This window comes from Labrus mixtus, chromosome 10 (genome assembly GCF_963584025.1).
Source record: "Labrus mixtus chromosome 10, fLabMix1.1, whole genome shotgun sequence".
NCBI classification, from domain to species: domain Eukaryota; kingdom Metazoa; phylum Chordata; class Actinopteri; order Labriformes; family Labridae; genus Labrus; species Labrus mixtus.
In genome coordinates, this window is record NC_083621.1 from 10,441,024 (window position 1) to 10,453,768 (window position 12,745).

A 12,745-nucleotide genomic window follows, 5' to 3' on the forward strand; every position below is an offset into this window, starting at 1 on the left:
AAAGGGCATCACCAGATATTCGTAGTGCCCCCGTAGAGTGTTGAACGCCGTTTTCCACTCATCTCCCTCTCGTATGCGCACCAGATTGTATGCGTTTCTAAGGTCCAACTTCGTGAAGAAGGAAGCACCCTGAAGCCGCTCAAACGCTGTGGACATGAGAGGGAGTGGGTAGCGGTTCTTAACCATGATCTTATTGAGACCCCTGTAATCAATACAGGGTCTAAGCCCCCCATCTTTCTTCCCAACAAAGAAAAACCCAGCTCCAGCAGGTGACGTAGAGGGGTGAATGAAACCTGCAGCTAAAGCTTCATCAATATAGATCTTCATAGATCCTGTCCTGATAAGGAATACAAGCGCCCTCTTAGGGGTAATGTGCCTGGGAGGAGATTAATGGCACAATCGTATTGCCTATGGGGGGGGGGGGGGGGGACAGAGGCCTTCTGTTTACTGAACACCTCACTCAGATCTGTATACTCTGCAGGGACGCCCGTTGGGAAGGGGAGACAATATAGAGCAAGGACAGGAAGAACAGGAAGGGGTAAAGGGCTCAAGAGCTCCAACAGTCAAGGGATCACAGGGTTTAGATGAGGTGAGGCCTTTTGTATGGGGTGAAACAAGAGGGGTATCAATTGTTGGACTGGGAGACTCAGAAGCGGAAGTACTCGTGGCAGCAGAGAGCTCAAGTCTCAAGGACTGAGTTGCACAGAGTGTGATTCAACCATGTGAGATGCATAGTCAGGGCCCCAACTCAGAACCTCCCCAGACCTCCAATTGATATGAGGGTTGTGTTCCTCGAGCCATGGGTGTCCCAGAATTAGTGGTAAATTCAGTGCATCAATCAGAAAGAACCTCATCTCTTCCATGTGATTGCCAATACAAATACAAATTTGACATGTCCTTTTCTCAACCCTGCCGACTCCCAACGGTTGCCCATCTACTGCTGTGATTGCAAGTGGACTAGAAAGAGCAGATATGGGCAGTTTCAGATTTCGGGCCAGGGTTGAATCCATAAAACTACCAGCTGCCCCTGAATCAACAAGCGCCTGGAGGTTGCACTTGTTATTGCCCCAGGATAATTCAAGTGGCAGAAAAGTGTGGTCATTGGTTACCTGGGAGGAATTATTCAGACTCGGCAGAACCTCCCCATGTTCTGACGAGTCTATTCGTTTCCCTGTGCACACTTGTTCAGTATTGAGGGGCACCTTTGAATAGAGTGACCGGTCTTCCCACAGTACAAACAGGCCCCACTTCTCATACGTGTCTCTCTTTCTACCTGCGTTAGCCTTGTGCGCCCTATTTGCATGGGTTCATATATGTCAGAAGACCCTTGGGGGAGGAGATGGCTTTTGAGAGATCTTAAAATCCCCCTCGCGCCTAGGATCGGTGGAAGCCTGTCTCCTCTCCCTGTTACGCTCACGGATTCTGTTGTCAATCCGAATTGTTAAAGAGATTAGTTCCTCGAGTGAATTGGGAACATCGCGGGAGGCTTGGTGGGCGATGAAGTTTGGTGATTGCACTTCAGTTGATGCTGGCCCAGGTGTCTGTAAACGGGCGAGAATTTGTTTTAGCAGATTGTTATGAGAGGCCTGTTGTTTCGCGATGGCTTGAAGCATTTGCTGATGAGAGCCTAAAAGAGCTCCTTGAGCAGTTATAGCCTGCCCATGTAAGGACAGTTGCCCACCGAGATAAGAAGTTTGAGAACCACTTGCAAGGTGGTCAGCTGTGTCCGCTATTGGCTGACTCATTCTGTCAGGAAAACGGGAAAGTGGGACACAGGTGCGGACCCAGGGGTGTCTTAATGTTATCCAATAAGGATAACCACAAAAGCGATAGATTGGAGGGGGGGTAGGGAACAATAAAAATAGTATAGATCCAAAACACCCTTCTAACTAATGCACCGAAAATTATTAACTAAACCACTGCTGCCAAGCAGCTGACTTGAAACTAAATTGTCCGGGAGACCCAGAAACAATTCACGAAAGTAAAGGCTGCCAGGGAGGCCTTAAAACTCAACACAATAGGCTGGGGTATATCAACTACGCAGCACTCCAAGTTATTTTAGCAATAGACACAAATACACAGAAAGTTATTTGTGTTTATGAACACACAGACAACAAGCGACAACACATAGAGAACCTCTCACTACCTCTGGAGGTGAGATAATGAGTCAGCACAGAGCACTGAATTCCAGGAGTATATGTAAGCTCCCCACACCTGGCTATAATCAAGGCCAATCAGTCACAAACACACCTGACTCTGCACTTACGTGATTCATTCACCAACCCCAGTGAGAAGCCAGAATGTGTGTCCTTACAGTATACGATCTAAGGAGAGGCCGTATAGATCATGGATGGGTGGAAATGCCACTGTACTTCCTGTTGGAATAAGATTTTGCATCTGAATGTTCATGAAATTAGTTACACTTCTCCATTTGTGACAGTGAAACAGAAGGCTTTAAAACTACCATGTCCCCACTGCACCCATTGTACATTTAAGAGCTACAGTTTGATGGTTCCATCTACAGTTAATTATGTCCTGCTGTCAGTGCACAGTGGCTACATGAATATTCAACTATACAGGTGTATGATGACAGTGCATCAGTCACTTCCTCTAGCTGTAGTAATATTTTAATTTATATTTTTTTACATTTAGTGAGTTTAAATTATGTGTAGCATAAAACAGACATTTGGTCTTTTTTGTCTCACAATGATAAATAAGGAGTTTACATTCCTTTAGTTATAAGTTTAACATTAGCTGATTTGTTAATCACACTTGAAAATGAAGAGTGGTTGTGTGCACAGAGACCACTTGCCTGTCATGCTGTGGAATCAATAAGGATTTGTAAATTAGATTTTCTAACCAGCACACATTCAATCCTGTTAAACCCAGGTAGCTTGTTTACGCAGTAGGTTGCCTCTTGCTTAGGGTCCCTGTGATTTCAAAGTGTTCTCCAAATGTACATCCAACGCTCCAGCTTTTTACCTTAGGAGCAGCTTCAGCAGAGATAGTCCTCATGGGCCAGTGGTGAGGATAATTGATGGGAGGTTATACTCTGCATGAAACAACATTCCCCACATCACTATGATGACTAAAGACTAGACTAGAGTCTGTGACACCTCCTGTCCCTCTGAGAGCAAAGTCTGCCACATCCACTAAGTAATCATCACATGTATTTTGAGATGTGTTCAAATATTAGTAAAACCTGCTGTTTGAATAGATGACAGTTAATGAATCCAAAGGTTCTTGACCAGGAAATGCAACACCTTGTGCAGACTTTGTCTTCATTTAAATCATGTCACAATTTCTTTCGGATTATTACTAAAGCGGAGAATAGAGACACACAAGAAAAAGATCTTTGTGAGTTTCACATGAGACTATCGTGAAAGTCTCATGGTGCAAACCTGAGCACATTTAGTGCACCCTAGCTAAATATGGGGATTCATTTCAGCTGTCATTTTGTCCTCTGGTGGAAGTTTTCACTTGTCTGGAGGAAATTTAAATTCAAAACAAGCATGAACTGTTGTTTGGCCCTGGAAAGGCTTAGTCTCTATTTCACCCTTTGTCCTTTACTTGTCAATTAAACTAATAAATCCCCTGCATCCCCCCCCCCCCTCCCTTGAATTATTCCATCTGCTGGACTTGCCTCTTCCAAGGCCAGATACAATAACACACACGCATACACACACTGCAAAGTCTGTTTCAGCCCAAACATTTGCCATCATTTTTCTTAATGGCTTAGGCATCATGTGTTTAGGGTGCGGACGTATATTACTGGATGGAGAGGAGAGTATTGGTTTCTCTTTATACATAAAAGGAGTTTTGAATCATTTTCAAGTTTTTTCTCAGTGTGTGTGTATTTTTAGCATCTGTGTGTGTGTTGGTGGTTTAGAAACCTGCACATTGCTCCACGCATAAACCGAGGGTCTGATATCTTCAATGAAGGCCAGTGTGCATAATATCGCATTAAATGCTCTGTCACAAGTCATTCATCAAACCCCGGCAAGCAGACATAATACAAGTTTGAAACACTTCACTTTCTCTCCTGTTGGCAGTAGTAACAATAAAATATGCATAGAGTATGGATTGACTCCAGTATCTGCCCATTACTATTTCTGTTCCAGTTGTAAATGGTCTTGCTGGGTGGACAAAGACAAAAAAAAAAAAGCATGAGGGAAACGTACAAAAACAACTAAGAACACAAATCTGTGGAGACATCTCTGTCATCTGCCTTCCCCATGGGAGTACTGTCCTCACGGCTTGATGCCCCATTGATCAAAAACGCAATAAAATTATCATGAGATCGATGGAGGGTGTGAGGGATTGGCTCCCGTGCCCTTCCTTCTCTGACACATTAACACTGATTGGCCTGCTGAAGTCAATAAGACAGGAAGCTGACAATATCAGTGTACCACTCATTCAATCACTTGTGGAGCTGAAAAATGCTATCATGGAATTTTCCAGCATTTCTTTAACTCATAATCACAGGTTTATACTTTTCAAACAACTTGGCTTAAACTTAAGCTAGTTTAAGCTTTCACTATACTTTCACTATAGTCTCATGTGAAACTCAAAAAGAAGTGAAAAAGCAAACTAAATATTTTGTTTAGCTTTAAAAAGATTTAATCAGTTGATTTGATTCTGACCTATGAGGAACTCCAAAACAATGTTGACCAAAACCTGTAATTAACCATAAAAACCTGTAATAAATGTCAACAATAAACCCTCTTTAAAACTTATTACGTTTCGCTAAAACTTGTGACAAAATGTGTTTTTCCAGACTTGAGGAAGTGATAACAACTGGAACCAGACTTTAGTCAGTGTTTGACAGTGAAGGAATAAATAGAGGACGCAGAATGTCAAATGGGGGCAGATGCAGTGCTGACAAAAATCAGCAAAGACATTGCGACCCACCAGTGGATTGATTTTTGTCACCCTTTGTCAGCTCTCATTCTCTTTCTACCATAAGTGTGCAATCCCTGTCTCCCAAAATAATATTCACATTCCCTCATCTGGAGCTAAAACATTGTGCAGGATGTATATATATATATATGTATATATATATATATATATATATATATATATATATATTTTTTTTTTTTTTTTATTACTTTTTTTATTTTTATTACACAATTATTAGAATTCCTTATGTTGCTTGTAAAAGTGTTTAGCCAGTGTGCACTGTATATCTGCACATAAGGTAGGAAAGGTACCACCACCTCATTTTGAGCCAGGAAAACCCCCGTTTGTGATTCCCCCTTTTTCTACATTTTAAATCAAATCCAATATTTTTTTGCATTCCAAATTGTTTCTCAGGTAAATGAGTTTCAAAGCAAATGAATGACAGAGATTAGTCTGTCAGGAGGGGCAGAAAGTGAGAAATCCATTACAGTAGATTGTAGGGAACTTTCTTTAGTAGAATATCAATGAAGGACTCCTGCTGTCCTCTCCATACCTGGAGGGGATGATGGTAATGAAGAGAAGTGAAACCTGATGAGACAGCCAGGTTACAGCTCCCCTTCTCCAGCCAAAACTCAAAACAGCTTAAAGCCACATGGACTATCAGCTCTTCCTGATGGTCTTTCTGTCTGGCTGCCACAGGCCTGCTAAGGCAAACACCTGTGAAATGTGAAGCCAGGACTGTGAACCTTCACTCCCTCTTCCAGAGAAAGTGGGAGCTGTCATTGTAAAAATGGCACATCAGCTGTCTGCTGCCACGAGAGAATGAATGTCCCAAACAGTTCGTCCACCAGACTAAACTGAGTGAGATGCTGGAGGGTTCATCACAGAGGGGCTGGGTTTGCGAACAGATGCTGTAAACACCTAGCTGGTGATACCATACTAAGTCCCCTTTCAGTAGAAGGCAGGATTTATTTCATTTTTTTTCTCTCTAATGATACCGGCATGGTTACATTTTAGAGATGACAGTGTTTAAATGGAAATTTCATCACAGTTGCAGAGCCTCAATATGCCTTGGCCTTGCTCTCCAGCACTACTTTGGCTATACTCTGTGTAGAAGTATAGCCAAAGTAGGAGTCAGCCAAAAACCTGCAAAACATACCCTCAGCCCCTCAGCCCTGTTCATATTTTGGTATTCCATTTTCCTCTATTTGTAGTTAATGTGGAAAAACAGTCAATGAGACAAAGGTGTAATTCAATGCAACCACTCCATCACTGTCTTCCTGCCTTCCAAAGCGATCCATCTGTTGTATTTTTTCTAACATGCTAGGCGCACAGCATCTTTATTCTAAAGTAACTTCTTACTGTAAGTGGACACATAATTCAACCTTGTGTTTAAAATGCTACAAAACCCTCAATGTGAAGTGTTAAGTGTGTATTGCATTGGACCAAGTGCTGTTAAACTGTTGAGTAGCACCAAGATCAAAAAGTGGCACTTTGGGAGCATACCAGTTTGACAGCGACATCTCTGTTGATTTAAACTTTCAGGCACGTAGCTTTTCTCAACACCCCAATCAGTGATTTCACAGTAGAAGTGTCGCCTGCGAAAAACAATAGAAACATCCTGCTGTGGCTTGAAGTGATTGAGGTGAAAATGTCAACATAAAGCGACCACACATTATCGAATACTGCTTTAATGAAGCAAACGAGAAATCCCATTGCTTCCCTTATGTTAATTTCTCTTGAGGAAGCCAAAGTATTGATCATAGTTCTTTAAATCTGCAGTGGCTTTCTGTGTAAGGTAGTAAGGTTAATAGTGTGTTTTGTACAGCTAATAATACTTGCTCACCTGAATTGTATGTATTTGACAATACGGTGTGAGTCTAGCGGGATGTTAAAAAAAGTAAAAGACTTGAAAAAGCAGCTTATGCAGCTTGTATAGATCACAAACAAGCCCTCAAAATAACCCTTTTGTACTTCAAGAGCACAATACAATACAACAGATGAGGTACAATAGCAGACCCTCACACTTACACACACTCACAAAGCCACCCAGTGCCTGTTGACATTCTCAGTCTCTGTAAATCCCCCTTACTCTGTGTTACTTACAAGGATAAACTTAGGCAATATGCTTTATCAGCAGTATGTGTCAATTGATAGGAGAGTACAGTGTTGCCTTGGAAGTGTTGGTTTCAGCTTTACAGTATCATTTAAATACTGATTTTCAGATGTGTCATTCATTCTTAATGGCTGCTTCACTGGTTTTATCGTCTGTATACGTATCAATCTAAAGTAAAGATGATGTGAAAATACATCTCGAGACTGTTTTATATGACTGTTGTTTCCTGGTTCTCTTGAAAATAAATGATGCATCTTTCATTTCCTGGAAATAACTTTTTCATTTAATGAATTGATTGGATAAGAATTTCAACAAATGCAGAAGATGTATATTATCCGTAGACCCATGTTTTCATGAGTAATGGACCTCTTCAATTATTAGAGCTAAAACTATGATCTATTTGTGTGTTAGATGTGAGTAAAAACATGGATAGATCAAAGACCTGTGTGAGGACTGCTTATTGTCTGTGTGGGGGCGCAGGAAGTCTCCATCAAGACTAATGGGTCCCTGCCTCTAAATACAGGACCACACACACACACACACACACACACACACACACACACACAGGGCTTGGTACACATTGTGTACATAAACAACTTCCTCATATCTAAAGACAAAGACCTTAACAGGCTTTATGCTCTGGTTACCTAAGAGCAAGTAAGGATCCAGTGCATCCTAGCATAAACCTTACCACTAAAGATGCACGTGCGGGCTACTTTATAATAATTGCTTGTTCTCTTAAGTGAAACAGGATTATGTCAGTACAATAATTGGTCTACAACAGGTGGGCGTGTTAACCCCTTAACCTCCCAGTCAACCTCTTTCAAGTGGATTCTTCTGTGTTTCTCGATGAATAGTCGACTATGTGCGTGGTCGTCGGTTTGAATACAATTGGGAGTCATCTAGACTTTTGTGTTAGCTAACCAGTGCAGTAAGTGATTTCAAAGTCCAACTGTATCTAACAAGGATTTAAAAAGCACAGCCTGGAGCAGTCCGTTTTTTTTTTTTGTTTTTTTTTTTATCAGGAGTGCCATAGAACAGAGTCGTTTTTCTAGGTTAATACAACTTGAGTGTTGCTTTTTTGCGCTGTTGTCATTTGTTTCTTCCATTTTGTAAAGGGCTGGCTCTTTGCGCGCGCACTCTGTGCTTTGTAATTGGTGCGCACACTCTCGTGGAGGTTTGGTTCATCGCTGCCGCGCGGCACAGCAGCAAACTTGTGCTGTGCAAACTTTGACAAACATCATCCAATGTCTGTCACATAGCTAAAGATATACAAAGTCAATGCTGACCGCGAGCTTTACTCATGTCTGACGAAGGTGAGGAAAGCGACTGTGGCGAGAGAGGGCATCTCTCCGACTCTCCCTCCCCGCCACTGTCTCTCTGTCTTCCCCGAGGATCTCCGTCTTCCCCCCGGCCCTTGGACGTCTTTTCCTCAGCCTCTCCACTGCTGGGGGACACAGACCCGCCTTACCTCGCTTCCTCGGACTGTCTTCACCAGTCTCAAGAGAGCCGGGACTCCCCACGACTTACAACACCAAAGTTTCACCACAGCACCGAGGACACCGGCTCTCCGTTTCTGTCCCGGCAGGATGTGCGGGTAGACACGGTGTACGACCGCTACGATGACCCGTTTCCCAAATGGAGAGGACGAGGCGCGGCGAACGCAGAGCGCTTTCAGCACCGCGGACAGAGACTCCAGCGGACTCCGGAGCTCCCAGACCAGGGGAACCACAACTCCACTGAACACATCGACACAGAGTTCAACTCTGAAACCAGGCAAACGTGAGTCACCCTCTTTAATCACCTGCAGCTTTATTCATCCACAGGCATAATTCATGAGTAAAGTAACCAGTTTCTTGGCCTGGTGTATAATTTATCTGCTTAGTAAAACTCTGTAATGAATAAAACAACACTGTTGAAATGGCACAGCTTGAAATATTTTAATCAACGTCTACTCTTCCACCTGGAATTTCAACATGTGAGGCCAGAGTGAGTAAAGCAGCTGCTTCCACCTGTCCATGCAGCTGCAGACCGAGGATTGTTCCTTTATGGATTATACCAATAGTCCTTGGCTGTTATACACTATGTTAGTATTGCTGGAACATATTCATAAATTTGCTGTCATTCAGAAAAAATAGACTTTCCTAAATTAAGTGCATCGTATTTGCCTTTACTGAGTAATATTTAGACCTATTTGCTGTTATTGTAACTTTGATCTTAAAATATGTAAAACACTGTAATGTGTGAAGCTTAAGCTCCCACTCTATCCTGCTAATATGATTGAGTGTGGCTGTTGTACTGTCCTTTGGAAATACATGCACAGCACAGAGGGGAAGTGAGGGGTGTGTGTGTGTGTGTGTGGGGGGGGGGGGGGGGGGGGGGGGGGGGGTTTGAATGAATTAGTGTGTCTGTGGGGGGTTTCCACTATAGCCCTTACAGTTTGTCATCCTCGTGCAGAGAGAGAGAGAGAGAGAGAGAGAGAGAGAGAGAGAGAGAGAGAGCATCTTGATTGGTTCTAGTGCATGAATGCACAAGCAGCAGTCAACAGGGATTGTGTGTGTTTGTGTGATTAGTTTGAGTACAGGAGAGGCACACCGGGCAAAACCATGTGATACTGAGCTTGAGTAGACTGCAGAAATCCACTCGCTCAGTTCATCCCCACAATGTCATACTGACGCATTCCAAAAACCCTGGTTAAGAGGCTCTCTACCATTGTAAAAGTAAAGTATCCTATAAAATATCACACAATCTTCACATATGTTTAACTACTTCAGACAGGGGACAGCGAGCATAGCTGTGATCACATTTGAGAGTGGCAGGCCTCAGTGTTGGCTCTTTGATCTTCCTCGGCCTGCTCCTTTGAAACACAAGTGTTCATCATGAAAGGACTCGCTGGGGAAAGAGGCATGTATGCTTTCACTGATGCTTAAATGTTGGACGTCTTTTGTGGATGAGTGTGTGTGTGTGTGTCTGTGAGATAGACTGGGTAAGAAAGAGGTTGAACATGCCTGTTTCTCATTACCAGTGAAATATGGTGAGCAAGTCACCTTTGATCTTTAAAATTGGCAATTTACTGCTTGAAAGAGTGTCTGTCTGTGTGTGTGTGTTTGATAAAGCGCGAGAGAAGGCAGAGAGAAAGTCCTCTTCTGCATTCATCTCATGTCTGTGCACTGATAAAGTCCCGACTCATTAGTCACTTATGTAAATATTCCTGCTGAGTTGAAAATTATTTTCACTAAATACGTCAACATTTTCATTTTAAACTTGATTCACCATTACTAAATCGCATAACCTACCAGACAAAATGGACTTCTAGGTCTTTCCACAGCTGTTTTATAAAAAACCTAGATTAAGTTTGTGGAATGGCCCAACTCTGCCTCATTCAGCTGAGTAAGCAGTTATTATTGAGGTTGTGTGACCCCTATTTTCCTGATGGTGTTGATGCCTTGTGGCTGTAGTAATTATGATGAGCACACAGTGAAGTAGAAGCTCAGTTGCTACAAGTTGGTTTGATTTGATGAGCGGAATAAACAAACGTTTGTTACCTCACTTCCTCTTTATCTTTTACAGTTTCCTTTAAGTATTGTTTTTTTGTCTAAACTTACAATCCTGTTTTCCAAACCTAACCGAGTAGTTTTGGTCCTTTAACTCTGTTGGCCGGTAGGTGCAGTCTTCTCGAGTATTTTGACTCCCAGCTTTTGCTTTCTGTGAGAATTGCGATTTATGTAGTAAAGCTGACTATCTGATCAATTCTTTTAAGGTGCATCTTCTGCAGTCTGAATAATTTAATTCTGAATCTGAGTATTCAATAAAGGTTGCATACAATATCTGTCACCTACTCTCCTTTCTGAAAGAACTACATATTCTAGGTATGTTTATTCCCTAAATCTGAGTGTTCTTTTCACTTATTTGAGAGTGAAATCTCGCAGGGGAACACTGTCTTTCTTGAAATGCAGTTGAGCTTTTTATTCATTCATCTAAATGGCATCAATGTCTATTTTTCTCTGCTGGGTTTACTGTCTCAAACAGTGCTTACTTGACATGAATATTGACTGCTAACAGGATACAATCCAAATACAGTACTAAAGGTGTGAAAGAGCTTGGTTGTTAAAAGGAGGTTTAGCAGTGGTGTGCTGTGATACTGTGCAGCTGGAATCCTTGGTAGCAGAGGTGGGAGATAGTTTCTCTCTTTTCTGACAGTTCTGTGGTTAATAGGAAAGGGAGCTGCTGGCTTGAACGGGAGCTCTGAGTGATCTGAAGCAACGTCTGAGTTAAATGCAGCTTTTAAATGAGAGCTGGGTAGACTGAGCAACATCTTAGCCTGTGTAGTGTAGGGGTCTGGGATTAACGGTTCCATATCATCATGTACCAGTTGCCATATACAGTCAATTAATCTCAAACAGATTAAATGTGGAAATATTGCCTACATTGCTGTTCCAACTAAAAATGCAGAACCCCTTCTGCACTTCCTTCACGTAAGCTGACTAAGTGCTTCCAGCTCACTTTGAAATGGGGGAGAGCTGAAATTTGTGAGGACAGTCGAACATCTACCAATACACCCTTGTGTATTTCCCCAGGTGTTTATGAACCAAAACAGGGATTAAAGGTGTATGGATTTAAGGGCTACATGCAGAAACATGACTAGTGGGCTAGGATACAGTATGTTTGTAGTTGGGGCCCTTCTCTCTGTCTAACATCAAAAACTGTTACAACAACGGTTGATAAAAAGCCTGTTTGTTTGGATTGCAAACAAGCAGTCCTAAGAGTGCAAAGCAAAGGTACATGCTTGAATATAATCAGTCATACACATGTGATCCCTCCTTCACTCACAAATTTATCTTCTTGTTCATCTCTTTGCCCGTCTCTCTTTCTCCACACATGCACTTTCCACCGATCCATCTGCTTTGTCTCGGCCACCTCCTTACGTTGAAATCTGCACAGAAATGATGCAGGTAAATTATGTTTCAAATCAGTCACAGATGGATGGAGAGGAGAATAGAGAATGATGGAAAATGACAATTCATTACCAGACTATGAGGTTATCTAAGTGGGCTGCCAGCCAGACCGTTCCTTATTTATGAGGAATCCTCCTAATGTTTACAAATGTGTTTGAGTGTGTGCACGTGTGCGTATTTGTGAGCTTTTGTGGAGGTTGAGGTGGAGGTGTTGAGGGGCATAAAAGGTGCACGTGACAGCATAGTGCATTATAGAAAACCATCAACACAAACTTTAAGAAAACAGTACCTTAGTTTAATAAAACCACCATAAACACAGTATTAACATTATACTGAAATTGTATTTACATTACATCGATATGTATTGGTTTTCATCGTATTTTACACATGATGTACAGTATGCTGTGTCCTTGTTCTTGGCATACGGATAGCTTGTCCATCCGTGCACCATATATATATTTTCGCATACTTGTGTATGTTAATCTGTGGAAAAGATAGCAATTGCTGTGTATGTGAAATAGAGAGACATACAAACAGACACACAGAGAGAGAGAGAGAGAGAGAGAGAAAGAGGTATACATTTTGCAGTCTACAATTGATTTGCAGCTTAAGGCACACACAGCTGATTGTCTAATTCGAAAATCAAGAGCTCCAGACCTTTTATACCCTATACACATTCACTGAGAAACACACCCTGTATCCCCTTCCCCCCCTCCCCCTCTCGCTCTCTCTCGCTCACATACAGTACATACATATATACATACATTTGTCTCCC

General features: G+C 42.1%; 1 protein-coding gene across 1 annotated transcript in view; it reads left to right on the forward strand.

The window, feature by feature from the left end:
* Positions 1 to 7,876: 7,876 nt before the first annotated feature.
* The window catches only part of LOC132981930 (short transient receptor potential channel 7-like), a 46,914-nt gene continuing 42,045 nt past the window's right edge, over positions 7,877 to 12,745 (forward strand). Inside the window, exon 1 of the mRNA XM_061048070.1 lies at positions 7,877 to 8,797. Within this exon, the coding sequence (XP_060904053.1) occupies positions 8,319 to 8,797 (479 nt within the window). The 5' untranslated portion in view covers positions 7,877 to 8,318. The remainder of the gene's footprint in view (positions 8,798 to 12,745) is intronic.